This window comes from Myzus persicae, unplaced genomic scaffold (genome assembly GCF_001856785.1).
Source record: "Myzus persicae strain clone G006 unplaced genomic scaffold, MPER_G0061.0, whole genome shotgun sequence".
Lineage (NCBI taxonomy): Eukaryota > Metazoa > Arthropoda > Insecta > Hemiptera > Aphididae > Myzus > Myzus persicae.
In genome coordinates this window covers 473250-493657 of record NW_019103933.1, presented here as the reverse complement: position 1 = coordinate 493657, position 20408 = coordinate 473250, and the positions used below count along the sequence as shown (strand labels likewise).

At 28.2% G+C, this 20408-nt stretch overlaps 1 protein-coding gene across 1 annotated transcript; it reads right to left on the bottom strand.

Annotated features, from left to right (window-relative positions):
* Positions 1-662: 662 nt before the first annotated feature.
* LOC111036575 (putative glucose-6-phosphate 1-epimerase) lies at positions 663-19551 on the bottom strand. The gene is made up of 8 exons (XM_022318647.1): positions 19361-19551; positions 19031-19082; positions 2965-3023; positions 1851-2007; positions 1624-1801; positions 1368-1524; positions 1151-1302; positions 663-1080 (listed from the first exon to the last, which is right to left on the bottom strand). The coding sequence occupies exons 1-8, from the start codon at positions 19431-19433 to the stop codon at positions 1072-1074; spliced, it is 837 nt and encodes a 278-aa protein (XP_022174339.1). The 5' UTR covers positions 19434-19551; the 3' UTR covers positions 663-1071.
* Positions 19552-20408: the final 857 nt, after the last annotated feature.

The window sequence follows — 20408 nt, the reverse complement described above, 5'->3', positions numbered from 1 at the left end:
TTACTTGGTTTTTTATAGTTACATAAACCAAACATTCTTTGCTAATATGAATACAACAAATGTAAACTTTTTAAATAACATGTCCATCCACATAAATACTAATAAAATAGTAAACATATTATAAAAAATGGAATGATTTTACAGAATATTGTTACCAAATCAATTATCATGAGAAATAATGCAAATTTTTCCTAACTAAAATAATTACAATAAAAAAAAAGGTTGGTAATAGTTTACTATTGTATATTGAGTTGAGCAATCAATTAATATTATTAAATATTCTACTCTACATCAATCCAATAATTAAACAATGCATTTTTTTTCTAAATAACAAAATATAAACAAAACACAAAAGTGTAAAACAATATCAGATCTATTTTATACTATATAAAAAGAACATGATGTTTAACTTTTTAACGAGTGAATTCAACACTATTGACATAATATAATAATAATTTACAATAATTAAAAAAAAACTTAAATTATTGAAATAATCTTATTACTTCAATATTTAACTCATTTATTATTTTGATTTTTGTTAGAAACATTTTAGTTTATATTTTTTGTAAATGTGTTGATAATATAATTTGGAGGAATGTCAAAAAAATGAAATTTTATGCACATTTTAAAATCTCTAAATAAAAAAAAAAAATTTTCCTACAACAATTAATTAATCAAAAATATGAATTTTACGTAAATAAATGAATGTATGTAGTATACAATAATACCTAATAAATAATTTTTATAAAATGTTTACAAATTTAGAGAACATATGGTGCATGACGAATGCTGATCACACGTTGAATCATGGTGGACGGGTGGCACTGGGTTATTGGATGGATAACGTTGAGGACTGAAAAAATCAGTTGATGTCATCATGGAAGTAAACCAACCGTGATTTACAGCTGGTTGTCTGTTAAACATTGTGGAAACAACAGGTGATGTCTGTGATTGAAAATAGGAGCTGCCGGAGTTTCTATTAATGTCTGCGGATAATGGCGAGCAACGTTGGCGTGCATTGACACCACGTACTTTAGACCTCGCCCCGCCAACAGCAGCTCCCGACTCTACTCACATAACCTGTTACAAAAGCAAATTATACATTTCAAAATACAATTAAGTATAAGTTTGTTTGAATTATTTTAAATACCTGTAGAATTATAGTGCCTTCATATGTGTTATTTGGATTCAATGTGATCGGAGTGATCACTATGCCAGCTTCAACACATATCATGTTAGGATATTCGTCTTCACCAAAGTCACTCATTGTACTTGATGTCACATCCCATGGATTCCATACAACTAAAAATATCATTACATAATTGCATAAAATATAAATAATAGAAATTAAAAATAATTCCATTTACCTGTATCTGGCATATTGTATTTAATCATTTTCATTTTTCTTCCAGACACAACATTTGAAATCACATGTTCCTGTTGTGTATTTTGATAGATTCTATCGGTCCAATGATTAACAGTCACCATTTCTCTCGGTTCTTGGTACACACCATTTTCCTTGGTCTAATTATTGTCAACAAATGAATAATTAATAGCCTATCACTAATTAGTAAATATATTTATTTTTAACTGCTATTAAATATTAACGAAACCAGTCCATACCTTGTCTACATACATGCATCCTTGAAGACCAGATATATTACATTTTCGGACATCTGGTACTTTTAGATATGTATGGAAAAGCATGTTAAATTGAAATGGTTCTAGAGATGAGTTGTATAAATTGAAGCTGACTTGTAATTCTTTTTCTCTCAATATCACTCTTAACACTAATTTGAAACTAAAAACAAGTTTAGCATATATTTTTAGATGCAAATCAAAATATTTACCTATAATTCCACATTTGTTTTGTAATAGAATTGTCGACTAATGAAAATAGTGCTTCAATGTCACCATTTTCTAATGGTTCAGGTTGTTTTTCAACATTCCATCTGCATGTCATGGCAAACCCATGAAGAGGTCCATAAGCCCAGGGTCCAAAATGAGCTGTTTAAAAAACAAAAACAAAAATTTTTTTAATTTAAAATTGATTTAAACCTAATTTGTAAGTCTAGTGTACAATATATTACTAAACATCTTGTTGGTAAAATTTAAAAATTATCAATACTTCTAAAAAATACAAAAACATGTCAAAAATACAGTCAGAAATACATTATAATTTTATATTCTGAGTGGAGTGACTTGTTTTACAACAACATAATTACTATGAAAATTCTCTAAAAGTTTTATCATTCTTTTCAAATTTTTAATAATAACACCATAATCTTGTCTGAACTTGTTCCAAGGTGAGTAAATTAGATAATCAATAACACCTGGTTTCAATTTTGTGTACAGGTTTTTTTTTTTTAAATGTTTGGTTATTGTAAATCACTCATAACTGACTGAAAATGTATTACCTGTGGCACCAAGATGATTTTCACTCTCCAGTAAATAACATCAACTATAAATTAGTCAACTTAACCATATTGGTACCTGTACATATTAATTACTTTGTTGACCACTGATAATACTTTGTTATTGCTTTAAGGACTTTAAGGAGTATTAGATAATTTACTATAATTAAATTAAATAATTAGGTAATAAATAATACAAATAAAATAATAGCCCTGTCACCAATCTCCACATAACATACCTAAGCCACCATATATTTATTATAAATGTTAACAAAATCAATTTATAATTTTTCCAGTTATAAACATGCTTACACAGAGTTGTATTCAATAATTTAACATTTTGAGTAAATTTATTTTGTCTATTAATTTGTACTTGTTTAATAACATTGTCATATAGATTTTTAAAATTTATTTAGGATGACTATATTAATAATTTTATTGTTAATAGTAATGTTTTCATTGCAAAGAAAATGATAAGAATTTTAATTCTTCAACAATATTTTTCATTTATTTATCATCAAGCAATATATGAACATCTGAAAATACTTACGAAAAACTATCGGAATGCCTCCTCGGATCGATTTCTGACCATCAAAAACAGCCAGTTTACTAAACATAAATACAATAAATAATCAATATTTTATCATATTTATAAAAATTAATTATTAACTATTATAAAACATTCTTCTCACAGAAGGAAATTTAAGTATATTGTAAGGTATATTATTGTTGTCATTTTAGATTCTAACAATGAATTTATTGATATTACACTGATGTACCTATCTTATTGGCTTTTTGTCTGTGTCTGTGTGTAAAACACTTTGTGTATTAAAAAAAATGCTTGAATCTTCAACTTAGAGGGTAGTTTCTGGGAGCAAATTAGATCTAGTTGATACTTATTAGGCATCAAGAGTAAAAAAACAACCAGTAGGTACTTTTCAAAATAACTGTATAATAAAATAGTTAAAGCTTAAATTAAAATAATATTATTGTGCTGGAGTGTTTTAAAATTTTAAACAAATTAGTGCTTTTTGAATAGTTTTGTTTATAATAATATGTTCATGAATCATGAAACTAAACAATAAGTAATTGCTTTTCAAAGTTTATAGTAAAATATATAGTATAATTCTCCATTATTAAGTACCTATTGGTATGAAAGTATATTACTTATTAACAGTTTGATTATAACTCTCTTCAAAATTGATATTGAATTCTACCTCTGTATAATATATGCACACAACTAATTTTTAAATACTTTCAAAGTTTCAATAGTTTAAATGTTAATGAAATTATATCTTGGAACTTGTATATTTTGAATACATACACAAAGTGTTATACAACTAATAATGTAATTTTTTTTTAATCTTATATTTTATACCATATGTACTTGTTTATGTTCATTACATATTTAAGTTAATTTTGCTTAGTTTTATTACACTTATGTAATTAAACATATCCTAGTATTTATTATTGATATTAGCTGAAAGTTTAAACCCATCAAACGACACTCTACCAACTCATAATATCTATTTAAAACAAAAAAAAGGAATAGTCACTTTGCTATATAATATATAGTAGGTTGACAAGTGTACCTCATAAATGAGCCGGTCATTTTTAATAAGCAGCTCTGTCTCTCGGCCTATATTTCTATCTAATTAAATATTTATAAACTAGTAGTAATAAGATAAATTGCAATTCAATTCAAAATAATCATATAAGATATAATTATAAAATATTATAATACTTAATAATTAATAATATAATAAATTTTATGAAAAAATGTACACAGAAGCCAAACGACGGTCGAAGCTTCAGAAATTTGGAATAATATACAACTTATACATGAGCAACCTAATACAAGTTCAATTTTTACTGCAAGATCATACGCGATCTTTAAAAGCTACAATTAGTTAGACTCAAATATTCAAAAAGCAACAATTTTCTTATATTCTCTTTAGTGCGATAAGCAAAATGCGTACAACACTAATAAGATAAACATACTGGTACAAAGTCTGTTACAATACGGAAGAGAAAAAGGTGAAATATCATTCAGTTGTGCTGGATACTAGGTCATTCTAATATCATAGAAAATAAGATGGCTGATAAGGCAGCGAAAATGCAATACCTAACCCATTAGTAACATTAGTTTAACTTGCAACGAAAAAACATAATACGCTCCTCCTAATCAAACTTCATTTTACCAATACGCAGCAGGTTAACTGGAAATCCTTTTGCACGGAACTTCATGAAATGGAAAAAGACATCTTCATACGACCACTTGCCCTCTTCCCACATACCTTCCTAGAAAGTTCAAAGTCACCCCAATCAGACCCCGGATCGGGCACACGTAAATCACTTAAGGACACCTAATAAGTAAAAATTACCCCCACTATGCCCATCGTGCGGTACTTTTTTCTCGATCAAACATTAGTGTTAATGTCATACATAAATCGAACACAAAACGAACGCAACACTTCCAGAACATCCATCAGAATTTCCCGGCCACAACATATCCTCACTAGCAGCCATCATTGGTTTCATCAAAAAAGCGAATCTTCAAAACAAACTGTAAATTATAAAAAGTGGATGTCACTCTGTTGTACATTAGGTGTCTAGAAGGTTGCTGTAATGATTGTATTAAATTTGAATTCAATGATATCATATCATTGTATAAGAAAAACGATTCTGAGCGGAGACGGTATATGGTCAGTCTAGGATATTTTATATCGTTATTACTTATTATTAAATTATCAGTGGTGCCAGAAAAATATTAAATATACGTATATAAAATTGGGAGATTTAGGAATCGAATAACAACAAAATGACAAAAGTCGTTATTCTTTGTGTTAATATAATAATATGTAATTTTTTCCAAATTTGAACTTAAAATATCTGTAAAGATAACTGTGTTCATATATTTTTTAGATTTTTTAGTTATGGAAAAAAAACTGCTTAAGTGAAACCACCTTGTTTTAATTTTTCAATCCTTAGCTATAAAAGTTGAAAATTTTTTAAATTTTTAACTACAATATTATTTTTCAATTTTATATTTGATATGTGTTGTCAAAATTTAAACTTTAAATGCTTATAAAAAAAAATCATGGCAATGTAATTCTAATATTTTCAACTGCTATTGTAGCAATATATCAAGAGTCATGTATTAAATTTGCACGGATTTTGACTCAACCTATACAATGTTATTGACAATTTATAATTAATAAATAATTAATATAATGTTATTTATATACAATGTTATTTACAGAAAAAAACAAAATTGAAAATGTCCGTCAACAGCTTAAAGAGAGTAAAAATATTTTGAAAATTGTATCAATAATATCAATTAATGAAATAAACATATGGCGTAAATTTCAAATATCTACAGTCATTCGTTTTTGAATTAAAACAAAATAAGTAAATCACTACATCAGAAATCGAGTACATATCCAATGTTGTACAAATTAAAACTAGGTAAATGCTCATAAAAATTTAATTTGACTTTCCAGTAGAATTTTTTTTCTTTTGATAAAGGTAGGCAAACTTATAAGAAATCTAGTACTAAATTTTTAAATCTTAGATAAAAATTATGTATTTCTAACTCAAAATAATTAGCTAATTTTAGTGATCTTTAAGAATTTTGTCAAAATTCTGAATTCAAACGCTCATACAACAGTTAACAAATAACCAGTTTTTTTTGTTTCAATAACAAAATTAATTTTTTGTTTTTTATGTAACTTGAAAACAAATAACTGTAGGCACTTTTTTTATACATAAATTGAATAATGATTCCTCAAAACATCGTATACCAATTGAAAAATACCAAAAAAATATTGTCACGATATTTTTTTACGAGCACAGTTTAAAGTTAAAATTTTTACAAAAGTGGTTAAAATCACAATAATTTTCAAACATTCTGAGTTAAGAATTCATAAAGATCGGTCTTTTTATATCTAAGTTTTGAAAATGTAATACAAGATAAGTCACACGTTTTTCTATACCTTTCAAAGATAAAAATGTTTACCAGAAAATCATATTCATTTTTTTATGAGTGTTTAAAGTTAATTTTTTACGACATTGGATATTCAAACACATTAATTCCTAGAAATAAACGAATTTTCACCAAATGTTTATATTAGCATTTCCGCGCATGGTATAGTTTTTTAAAATATGTTGACTTTTTTTAGCTACTTATAGTCATTTTCTATTTTAAATTTTTTAAATGATTTTTCTACAAATATCGATTTAAAAAATGTCTGGTTCAAAAATTTTGAAAATGTGTTACAATTGATTCCTCGTACTTATATCATTTGATTCTCAGCATTAAATAAATACATATTTTAATCGATTTTTTTTGTTTTTGTTCTTAAGCTATTAGGTACACTTAATAATTATATTACCTATATAGTTCATTGCTTACCACAGAGTGTACAGTTACTACAACGAAACCACTAAAGTTGAAGACTAAAAATGGGAAAATTCACTAATGTTGGGTAATTTAGACAATTGTACTCAAACTGCTGAAAAATTATAAAAACAAACTTTCTTCAATGCTCTATATCATATATTTGCCCAGTTTACAAATGACAATCTATAGGTCTATATAGACTAGGCAAATCGGCTATGTGAATCTTCTGGTACAATATTTTCATAATTAAAATTCAACATAGATATTTTATAATTGGTTCAAAATTGCCACTTATAGACTCAAAACAATACCCAACAAAATAGATAAAAGTATTCAAACTCTGTCCATTTGTTCCAAATGTCTAAAATAAGTTCAAATTAAGTTTGAGCTAATATAATGATTAATTACAAAAATTAGTACAAATATTGATAGGTATTCAAGAGGAACAACTATGGGTATTTCTTATATAAGAAAAATAGTTTCTTTTTAAATATACTTAGATTTTTTCATACATGTAAAAATAATTTAGGAAATGTAAAATAATATTATATTACTACTAGAAGAATTTTTGTTGTAACAATTTATTTTTATTAAAATAATAAATATAAGATTTTAGGGGAATATACACTTGGTATACGCCAGCAGTAGTGGTTACATACTCAGTCATGGTATAACAAGATTACTTATGATGTACATGCAAGTAATAGTAGCAGTAGTTAACCGTATTTGTTCCATACGAGTGCATAGCTTAAACAATTATATTACATTATGTATAAATATACAGCATATATAGTGCATAGTGTATAGTGTAATAGTGTATACTAAATAATATAGCAGATTATATTGAAAATATTGTTCTCGTGGACGTGCAGCAATATTACATATAAATTCTGTAACTCTACTGTAAGCATGTGTGTGATATATACAGACATATATATAATATGTGCACGCGCAATATTTTTTTTTGCATCTGTCCTCGAACCTTAAGGGTGTCGGTCAAAAGAAGAGTTAACCCTGCAAGTCCACCCAGCCCTCCTATATATACGTAGCATCCCTTTCATTTCCTCAGCGTGTGCCTTGACAAATGAGCGTTCGAGACAAAAACCGTCGAACGGCGGAGACCCTTCCCCTTCCTCCCTGCCTACATCCCCTCAGCGTTCTCGGCCTTTGCGCCCTCACGCGCGCTTTTCTTCATACTACACACGATGCCCTTCCTACCTCACCACCATTCCATCGACTCTTCACCCTTGCTACCTCTGCCGTCTCCGGGTTTCTCGCTCGTTTTAATCCATACAGGACCTTTATCACTAATTACAATCATGGCTACTACGGCCGGTATATTGTTACTGTTTGAACACACCATGGGGCAACATCAACTGCAGCAAAAAACTAGCCACGCACGGCGCACGGACACATTGCAACGCACAAGAGGGCGATGTCCGCGTCCCTCAGATATATTATTGTATATAATATATATATATATGCATATACTATACGATTATACGAAGTAGCACCGCGACCGCGTCAGTATAATAAATTATCGTAGATTCAGAAAATCATAACGACGATATTAAGCGTATATAATAATATATATATATATCGTTATGTATAGTGTAAATATTGTACTCGAGCGTTCACGTCGTGGGGCGATATGATTTTGAGAACTGAAAATATAAGAGATGGGACATCGGAGATAATATTATTATATACACACAACAATTATACTCAGACAGTATACTATATAGATAACTTTTTGACGGGTATAACAGCATTCACATTGCATACTAATTGTTGCCTGCAAACAGTTATATTATGTATGATAACTAATAAGATAATATTGTAATGATAATAATAATGTTATAATTTAGAGACTATTGTATGTCTCCAGATAATAATTATTACTAGTAAAAAGTAATAACTAATAACCTTTTATGTCTATATAAATATACACAAAAATAATATGCGATCAGTCACGTGCGCGATTTCGTGTTTAATTATGCAGGGTGCAATGCCTTACCGATCGTGTACCCAAATAATATTTGTAATCATTTTCAATCGTAATTTAGAATGCATATAATATTATGTAAGTATACAAACATAACGATGCATCGACAATTTATTAGACATGCACTTATGTACATACGCAATAAGCACGATAATACAAACATATTATGTACTTTTATACAATTATATAATAAAAATAATAATAAAACTATGTTTCAAAATCTAGTTAGCTTATAGCTTTATATTTTTCATAAATGGAGAACTATAAATGATTAGGTACCTAATTGTATTTTATGTGAAAACTATATACCTACTATCAACAAATACCATGAAACAGTTCAAACAGTATGTAATAAAGTGAGCAATAAGTTAATAAAATAATACGGTGATAAACATTATTTGTTTAATTTTGTATGAGAATCAACAAATTATTCTAGTTCTAGTTATATAATATAAACAAGTTGGGAAAGCTCACTCTGTGAGTGTACTAAGGTCTCGCAGTTTCTAAACATATTTTTATAAAATGCAATACACTTTAATTCCATGTAAAATTGTAAAATATGCATAAATTACATGGAATTATTACTTAAAAACTTAAAATTATAAGGTGTTTATTTTTAGTTTAAAAAAACTGAAAAAATATATATATAATAAGTGCCAACTTGCAAAATAAAAAGTACATCATTTTAACAGACTCCATGAGCACTTTATCTAGTCTTATAATATTAATAACGATAATGTTGTCATTAATAGAATAATCAACTTGACTAATAAATTTAACAATAACATAATCTTTTCATGGATTCCCGGGCACTGCGGAATAACTGGTAATGAAAGAGCAGACATACTTGTCGAGGAAAAAGCCAATAACCCACATCAACGAACCCTCTGGATTATAAAATCTGACAAAGATATAAAAAAAAAGATCTACAACACAGTTAAAAATAAATGGCAAAACGAATGGCTAAAAATGAACACTAAATTAAACATAAAAAAAAGAACAACAGAAAAATGGAATAACCCAATGCCTCTCAAAAGAAGAGACGAAGTTTTATTAAATCACTTCAGAATAGGTCATACACACTACACACATGGCTATCTAATGAAAAAGAACCATCAAGAACATGTCTCACATTCGGATATCCAACCTCAATCAAACATATCATTACTGAATGCAGAGACACGCAAGAGAATCGACAAAAATACAATATCATGAACACCTTCTAGACGCACTGGACCATCAAAAATATATTTTATTTATGAAAGATATTGGATTGTACAATATAAATTAAATAATTTAAGTACCCTATTATGTAAAACAAGCCAATGGTCAAGTCATCTAGGCTTTCTCCTCAAATAAAAAAAAAGAAAAGGAAAGAAAAATACCTACTATAAACATTTAATTTGTGATCTATTCACATTTATAGAAGTTTTCGACGATTGTAGTGGTTAAAATCGAATTAATAAGTTTTTATCTCAAGTTTTATTTTATTTTGAAAGATACATGGCTGGTTTCTTTATTTGTTCGGTGTTTTTTTTAAATATTATTAGTAACTTAAGAAGAAAAAAAGAGAACAAACAGCCTTTTGACATAGAATGAAAAAATCAAAGTTTCAAAAGAGCCTTGGGATGAACTATTAATTAAAAAATATTAAAATCTAAATTACATTTTTAAAAGATTGAAGTATTTCATGCAGTTAAGAATTTATGTAAGCATAAGTTATTCAATTAATTATTTCTTACTTCAAAGTTCAAAGTATAACTTAAATGTTAAAAGAACTATATTCTAGGACATTTATTATTTCTCAGAACAACCCGTATGAGATGTGTTATTTAATAATAAATCGTGTCCATAAATTGTACAAAATATAAGATAAACTCAACAGTGTATTATGAATGTTGTTTCTTTATTTTTTTAGTAATTAATTCATTATAAATCATGATGTTCAGACATTTACATCTAAATTATCCTTATTATCACTGCATATTACACTAAATTAATATAATTATGCATTTACTATATAAAATGTAACATTATAACATAGATTTTTAATTTTATATATATTTTCATCACTCATCATCAATTGACATAATTTCATAACTTATATATAAGTTGAATAAAATGTTAATTTAATGCTTTTTAAGGTGATCATCTAATCCGGGTTTGGGAAGAAAGATAGGGAGGGAATCGATGATTTATAAAAGTTCAAAAAAATTTAAATCATTTAATAACTAGTGTTTTCATTTATTTTTTATGTTTCATGTTTTTTATTTATAGTACTTGTAAATTAATGAAATTATACGTTTGAAAAAAAGCTTAATTATGTTATGTTATCAATTTATAATTTTATACCTAATAATTGATTTATTTAAAAAAATAAATTGATAGGCTCATTTGTTTTTCAAAAACCGTTTTTGTATACATGCTTTTTAATTGTTGAATAAAAAAAAGTTAGTATTAACTCTTTAGGTACTTATGGTATGGGCTTTCCCCGATTTAACCTGATTTAATAGACTGAATTATTTGATTAAATTGGAGGTATCTATGATACTAACAACGTTAACGAAACTAATACAACAGGCTCGGGTCGAATCGATGTACTAGAAAAGGTTTAATAAAATAATTAAGTACAATATAATATAATGTGCGCTCGCAAATGCCAGAATAAAAAAGATAATAAATTTGAAAACAAGGATAAATTATTGTGCATATTATTCAACATAGTACCTATATTGGCTATTAGTTACTGATAATAATTATTACATGAATTATCAAGTATGTATTATGTTTAGTTCCCAACATGTACAACGTGTTTATGTGAACACCCCCTCCGCCCCTCTACCTCCCAAATCAAGTTTTCTGCCACAAAGTTCTCCTCTACAGCCTACGTTGTCCGCCCCCGTGGAAAACCACTGATCTAACCTTTATAAAGACTAAATTTGAATTAGGTATAAACTAAAAAGAGCAGGTAAGTGGTTAATGCTCCGCTGTACATTAGCTGTGGTCCATGGAGTTACTGTAATGTGTGTTAAATTTGAATTTAATAATCATTGTATACAAAACACAATTTTGAGAAAAGATGGTCCATCAGACTAAAATATTACTAAGTACATATTTTGGTAATATAATTTATTTTACTATTAGGCATTACTACATCACTAGCTACTTCAGTGGGTTAAATTAATTTTGACCAAAAAAATTGCATTTAAAAATATTATTGTGTGTATACGGTTTGTGTGTAACCAGTAGTCCCCAACATTTTAAACTTCACTGCCCACTTACAGTGTATACAATATCATAATGTACACTAAAAGTCTCAATTACACACGAATAATATTTTTAAATTAGGTACAACTGAATAACGAAAATCGATTCTCTTTTAATATGTAATTTCGTCCAAATTTAAGCCTAAGATGTCTTTAAAAAATAACTGTGTTTTTCTTTTTTTTAACTACAAAATGATTTGAAAATGTTAAAAGATCAATTTTAAATACTCATAAAAAACGTGCCAATAGATCTTTAGTGTTTATCAACTGCTATTATAATAACTTATAAGGAACCTTGCATTCAATTTACAAGCTCAAAGACCCAACGAATAACATTTAATTAGACTTTAAAGAAAAATAAATTTTCAAAATTTTTTCAATTCTTTTAAATAATTAAAAACTATAAATATTTTGAAAATGTTATCATAATATGATGAAATAAGACCATTTATGAAAATTTCAAGTACCAAGGATGAGTTTTGGTAAACTTGTTTTTGATAAACGTAGAAAAACTTACATTCAAATTTCAAATATTGGATTAACATTTTTTTTAAATTTCTAACTCAAAATAATTTGTCAATTTTCGTGATTTTGATTTTGTCATAATTTTAACTTACGACGATCGCATAAAAAAAATGATTGTGGATTTACATTCAACTTTTTTTAATTTTCACTAACAACAACTTATGAGAAACATTGTACTACATTTTCAAGTACATATTTTGACTAATCGCACATTTTTTATCGAGAAATATTAAAAAAATACTTATAAAACTGGAAAATGTTTTATGCCTATAAATAGCTCAAAAAATTCAAAATATTTTATTTTATTATTAATAAACGGGCAAGTACCCTTTATAACATTAGATATTTTATTATATTACAATATGAATAATTATTGGTGTTATGCCTTAATGATTAATGTGTACTTTTTCGGGGAAACTTTTAATGTAGTATTAATCAATCGATTAATACATATTATGTTGTACTTTAGAGAAGTCTTATTTTTAAGTTTCTAGAAATTTAAGAAACTTATTTCAAAAAAAATAAATAGCATGACTTCCGGAGTTTATAAGCTCTTTTTTAAAAATACGGAAGTACTAAATGTAAGCTAAATCTTGAGTTTATGTAAGCCAAGTCAATATTGCAAAATTAATAATTTCAGAGCTATGATTTCAGTATTAATAATGAATTAATAAAATATTAAAAACATTGTTTTTTAAAATGTATTTAAAAATAATAGATTTTATAGTTTATATATTATGATTATGCAAAATTGTACCTTTTATATGTATTGCAAAAATATCACCCCCATCATAAGAGGATTTGATTACACTAGAGTTCAGTTTTAAACTTACATACCTATATACAACTGGGCGGAGTTAACTAAGTGGATTATCATACAAAACGATGAATTACCGACTAAAAGTTTAAAACGCAGTTTAACAGCAGTGTATTTTATGTAGCTGTATACCAGTTTTGGGTCTTATATAGTAACTGGGCTCACCGAGTAAGAGGTGGCAAGAGGGACCACCCAAAGTAATGGTGTGTGGCGTCAAGTTTTCTCCGATTGTTTTTCAAGCTGGATTTGGCTAGCATGAACCACCACCAACCATAGTCGCGGAACGTGGGGATCGGTCGTGTGCGACCGTGTAATTACCGAGTGCTCCCTGCAGCTCGCTGGCCATTAATATACGACTGCCACACCGAACGACATTAACAGCCGCCTTAGTGATTACAAAACGGATACAAGCAAAAACCTAGCCATTATCGCCGTTAACGCTATTATAGTATTATAGGCGATGCTGACATTGTACTGCAGGGTGGACGAGGCAATTTTAGGTACCATATATATGAGGAGATGGACGAGGGGGAGTTAACCACCGCCACACTATACTATCACACGTTCGGTGCACCAACCGCGGTGAATAGCCGGAACAGCCGCGGTATAGCGTGAGTGCAGTGATTCATATATAGAGGTATAACACACATGGGAAAAAGGGTTGTACAGGAATAATGAATCGATCGTTTAAAGTCTAAACATATGTACCTACATTTTAGGGTAATACATTTGTTACATAATTTACGGATCTTCGAAAAAATGATTTTTACCAATAATTATTATAAGAGCATAATTTACACATACGTATTTATTCAAACATATAATACCTATTTAAATGTGTATATTATATTATAATATTTTATAAATTATATTTAGATGTTAACTATTATGCCAACTTATAATTGCCAATTTTACATAAAGTTTAATTGTCAGTTTCATATACTGTTAAAAGCAAATCAATTAGATAAAATGCGATGAGCAGAAAAGAAAATCTTTTGGTGTTTAAATATGTTTTTATAGCTCTAGGGTGGAATACAAAAAATGGCCGAGAACAAAGGTTACGCTTGATTATATTAAACATCAATGCCATAATTTAATCATTGTAATTAAACGGCGAACTGGGCCAATTAAACAAAGTCAAAGCTTAAATTTAATCTCGTCCTATGCGCACTGATAATGCTATTCAACTTTATTATGTTCAGGTCGGAGCACCACATATTTAAACAAGAGTCGAGCCGGGTCATTTCAGGCTTTTAGACATCAAAGAGTTACGACGAGACGAAATTATCGACTCGGGAAAACATTCACAAGTGCCACTTGACCTCCTCGGGAATCTCGTTTTTACACAGCATTTTTTTCATTCAATTTTTTAAAAATGTAACATACAATTCAATGACTGCAGCATAAGCAAATATTTTATTTATCATGAAATAATAAAAGAACCCGAAATACTTGGATTTTATCATCTGATGAGAATTACCAATAAAATGTTTAGCTAGTAGCAATTAATGATGTTTCGTAGAATAGGTTGTTAAATATTTTTTTTATTTACCGACTGTATTTTAAGTACAACAATTGAATCAATAAATATATTATTTACTATTTTGGAAACAATTATTAAGAAATAACTACAGTTTTGATCAAAACTATAGCAATTATAATATAAAATCATGGACCAACTATAGATCAATAAATGTAGTGTTCTTATTCAATAAACTAATTCAAACGAAAAATATGATGTAACTCAAATATACGTATTGAGTTCAAACTTTCAAACCGTGTTAAATTGTAAAATAATATATACTAAGTATACATTCGAAACATTTATGAACTCTCAATAAAATTATATAAATTTCAGAAAACGATATAAAAAATACTTAGCAGTTATATAAATGTTTATTATTTTTATAATATTTGAAGTAGTGTTAATAAACGCCACCTTGCCCCCCACACATCACGCCAAGCTGTTACCTATGTTATTAATGATTATTATTTACAACAAATGTTATTATTGTTTAATTTTACAGATGTAAGCAACCACATTTTTTATTATTGGAAAAAATATGCAGCGCTTAGTGAAAATGTGATTAGTAAACGACTATAATATTATAGTCATTCATATACATTGAAGAAACTGTTAATACTTGATCTTTATTTTCAAGTTACAGTGTTACACTAATATATATAAAAGTACTAATAGTTATAATAAAATATGTAACGAGTTCACACTTAGCAATATAGGTAAAGTAACAAAATAGTAGGCATCCATCATAATAACGCGGTGATTTGCGTCTTTTTAAATTTCACCTTATTACCTTTTAAGAAGCTCCAGTGCTTGTCTACCAGTATCTGAGGGACAAAAGGAGGAGTTATAATCTGATTAACGAGGCTCAAGGGTTGATCCGGGCCAAGGCTATCAGTCAAAAGATGTTGGACGACAATGACTTGGACAGAGCGAGAGAGGGTCCTTACGCGGGATAAATGCTTCATCAGTCATTACCAGGCTGCCACACCCTTAGAGGGGTGAAAAAATAACAACGAAACCCTTTATCTGCCAGCTGCGCAAATTTTGCTTTGAATTGTCTTAAAAAACTTTTTGTACTTTTTTTTACGAATTTCTAACCTTCAAGTAGAGTATTAATAATTTGTTACATAAGAAATACATTTTATAACATACATTAAATATTTAGTTATAAAATATGAATACTCCGATATTATATATATATATATATATAAAAAAAAATAAAAAATTGGTATGATATGCAGTATTATACGAACAGGTATCATACGTAACCTGAACATATTTAAACGATAAAATATTAAAATGTGGACATTATAATATGTATAAATAAATCAAATAGTTGGTTCAATATCTTATGTTTATTTATTAATAATCGCCTGTGAAGTTAGCGTAATATAATCATATACGACATATGAATTTGTGGTTAGTTTAATTAAGTAAGAAATGTGACTATATTCAAGCTTCTGAAATTTTAACCTGTTAAAAAGTGTTTTTTCCCTTGTATATTATTATAGTGTTTAAATAAAAGCTCTCTTATTCTAATGTTGTGTTTAATACTGTCTTTTTAAAAGATTTCATTGCTTCGAAATCGAAAAACTAAAATAAACAATTTAGAAAAAAAAAAGGATACCTATTTTTCACTGCTCGTAGAGACTTTTTGAAATATTATCTATATCTGCAGGAAAACAGTGTTTAAAAAATTATAACGCTTTTCAAACCCTTTAAAATAGTTACATCAAAATTATATCAACAACAGTATTATAAATACTCCATGTTAATTAGTTTGTTAATTATTAATTTACACAAAATATGTTTGGTTAAATCTCTATTTAGCCTGCAATATTATCATTTATCATCGATTATACTTTGGTAGCAATGGTCATCATATTTACGTGTTATTTTAATACTAGGTTATACAAATAATACAACAATAGTACTCGATAAGTAAAAAGTAATAAATATTTGAAATATGTCTCTGTGGTTTTATTTACGTACACACGAAAGTGATTGTAATAATATAACAATAAAATGTAACAAATAATCTAGCGAGAACATTGAATATTTGTAATTACTAATAACTAACAATAAAAATCAAAAATATTAAAATATAATTTTTAACGGAAACCTAAATTTAAAATGTTACTAAATACTAGGCATAATATAGTATACCGATTTAATAAACAAATAATTTTGAGCTGAAAATATCCTCGATATTTATTACTTACACATAACACGTTTCCCTAAAATCCTCGATGTTTAACAAGAAAATAAATGTTTGTACATATGCTTAACCACGCAATAAATAACTTTAATGTACCTCCGAGATATATTTAAACTACAAGAAAGAAAAATGGTTTAAGATTTTTATTACCGTATTTGTAAAAGAAAAAAAAAGGTACCTTTATGATAGGTACCATCTTAAGAATAAAATGGACAAATTTCACGGTCATATTGTTGGTCTTTTGACACGTTTTATAACTTTACAAGAGACTAAGTGAAAAAAAAATGGTGCAACCTTGAAAATCTAACATTTCGTTCTGTTCTGTTTGTTAAAAAGGTCTTTTCAAAATAAATAATAATATGTTGGTATTTGGTAATCACGAATTTACAATAACAATTCTTTCCCATTTTTATGCACAGAGGTAATATTTTAGAGGTCAAACTAATAACTTATTCCAAATGTGTTATTCTATCCTGGTAAATTTAACTAAAAACCAATTTTGTTACTATATTTTTTGTGTTTTTTAATCCGCTTAAAACAAATAAATCAAAGCTTAGTTTATTATACATTGGCGTTATCGTCATCAACATTCACTGTGTTCGAAATCAGAATTTGTTTATAGCTAATTTTGGAAAAGGGTTATATTTCGACGTTAATTAAAAAGAGTGTATATTTAAAATAAATATTGAATCAGATTTTAATTGCACTTTATAAAATTAAAAAACGATTAGATTAATTTCAAATTTCAATAAATATATTGACAAACTACTTAATATAATAGATACATTAAAATAGTACATCATAACAAATATTTATCTTGAAATATAAAATAACATATTTTTCTCAATATACCTATAGTTATAATATTTAAAAAATCATAAACACGTGGTGCACAGATAATGATTTTAGTTGGTTTTTTAAACAAAATAAACATAATATTTGTTATACAAATAACTAACTATAATAATATGTAATTAGTTATCAATAACACGCAGAGAGAATACAGATAGATATTAGATTGTAATCAATAAAATATTTGATAATTCATAACCATTACCTAGAATGGTATATGGTATATTAATACATTATTACGTAATATTAGCATAATATTATTTAAAAATATTTTCTATATTTATGTGTTAGCAAATGACAACATTTTGTCTATTTGCAACGGTTATATCGTAATGATTCGTAATAAGTTAGACTAAGGGACACGTAATTTATACTAGCGCAAATTTTCATACACCACTGTTTTAGTCAATAAAATATAAGAAACGTAGTTATTTTTATGACTTTAAGTAATATTTACTTATTTAACCGTAATTCATTCAACAGAATGATTTTTTAATCCAATTATTCCCAAACAATTATATAAAAAAAAATTGAATTGTAGTATTAAAAATGATGGTTAAAATAGCTGTATTAAGTCATAATCTTAATGTTTGATTAAATTTAATATTCTCAGAATTACCTACAATATATTATATTAAATGTGTCAATGACTCGGAATATTATTATGTTAAATTAATGGAAATTATATATGCCCATCTAGTCAAAATTAAATATCAATTTCAAAATTACAAAATTAATAGATTTTATAATATATTGAACTTTATCAAATCCCAATGTGAATTCGTAGATCTGTCACTACATGTTAATATAAAATAATTAGGCATCGAGATCGACAAATAAAAATGTACCTATTAATATTAAGTAACATTTAACTATGATTTTTGAACGGTGCATTACATGCATAGGTAAGTTGTAATTCTGATTAACAAAAAAAATAAAACGTTGACATATCAAAATAAGTGCAAAACGAATATGTAGTGTCATAAACAATAAAAAAAACACTCACCTGACGAACAACTGTTCCTGATTGTTAACCCTCCAAGAGACCACGGTAGCACCTGTTAAAACAAGGACGAAGGTGATTGATTTTATTCGTATAAAAGAATTATAAAAAAATAATTATTGAGTAGAGACTACAACAAAAATAATATTATTTAGTGTAAATAGGGTCATTGTAGCATTAATATATTAATTTAATAAAGATCAAGGCCAATGACAAGAGGCGCGACCAGCAGAATAACAGATACCGTCCGGCACAATTACATAGTTTTGGTAATCGATTAAGGTAATAAAATATTATTTTGAGTAAATAATATGTGAACATCGTCGTCATTACCGTGCAAGTTGATGGTGCATGTTGTGTTATTTCCTCTGTCGAGAACGACTACGCTGGATGCGGTAGCTGCCATCGCCGACGCCGGTCAAAACACAAATGATACGCGTTGATAGTGATTAGTGATATCCAGGCCACCCGGAGCCGAGGTCCGCGTTATCAATCGCGAGTGCCCGCCACCGCCGCCAAGCAAACCCACCACGAAGACCAGAATTTGTTAAAATATTCTAGGCTTCATGATAATCACCACCACCGCTGCCAACCACCCGTAAATGCACCAGTGTAGCCACTGACCAATCTCCAAACCCCGCGCTCGAACCGACAAGAGACTACAATGTGGCTCATAGGTGACTGGGCGAGTGTCGAAGTTCCGACTGTTCCGAGTACCTACTCAATACTCATTAGTGTGTATTTACTATTTAGCTGTTATAATATTTCTATTTAGTATTAATTCCTTATAAAAAAAAAAAAAATAGTACTTATTACTTAAGCTCTTGGACATTTGGACGTGGCACGTATTGACACAATAATATACTTACTACTTTATCGTAAGGTGTCTACGGTCTACCGTCCGGCTTCTGGCAATTACGGAGGATGTGTGCACAATGACGAACCACTTGAAGAACGATAATATAATTTTTTTATTTATCGTTTGACGACCGTCATGACAGTTATGTGACGGGTGACGCCGGTCGCCGGTGACGGGAATAAAGCTCGAGTAAATCATTATAAAATTCTGTGGGTATTAGCTGCCCAGTCTTCTACCCATATATTTTATATTTTATACAGAAACGTTTATCGATCTTTATCGAATACTTTTTTAGCTGTATTGATTATTGTACTACGTTATTAGCCTTATCTCGCGGAGGTGTACAACACGTGTGGCCAACGCATATATAAATTATAAAGTTAGGAGTGAAGGGTGAAGAAATAGAAGAAGACATTATTATAATAATGTAATGGTCTATTTAGTGCATGAGTGTGGTTGCTGTAGCACTAGCAGCAGGCTGGTCGGCGGTCGCCGATAGCGTCCCCCATACACCAGTGACAC

Excerpts from the sequence above, each read along its gene's own strand:
- LOC111036575 (XM_022318647.1), bottom strand. The coding sequence starts at position 19,433 with ATGGCAGCTACCGCATCCAGCGTAGTCGTTCTCGACAGAGGAAATAAC. Across the intron at positions 1,802-1,850 it reads AAACAAATGTGGAATTATAG|TTTCAAATTAGTGTTAAGAG; the intron begins GTAAATATTTTG and ends ACTTGTTTTTAG. Across the intron at positions 1,525-1,623 it reads GATGCATGTATGTAGACAAG|ACCAAGGAAAATGGTGTGTA; the intron begins GTATGGACTGGT and ends GACAATAATTAG.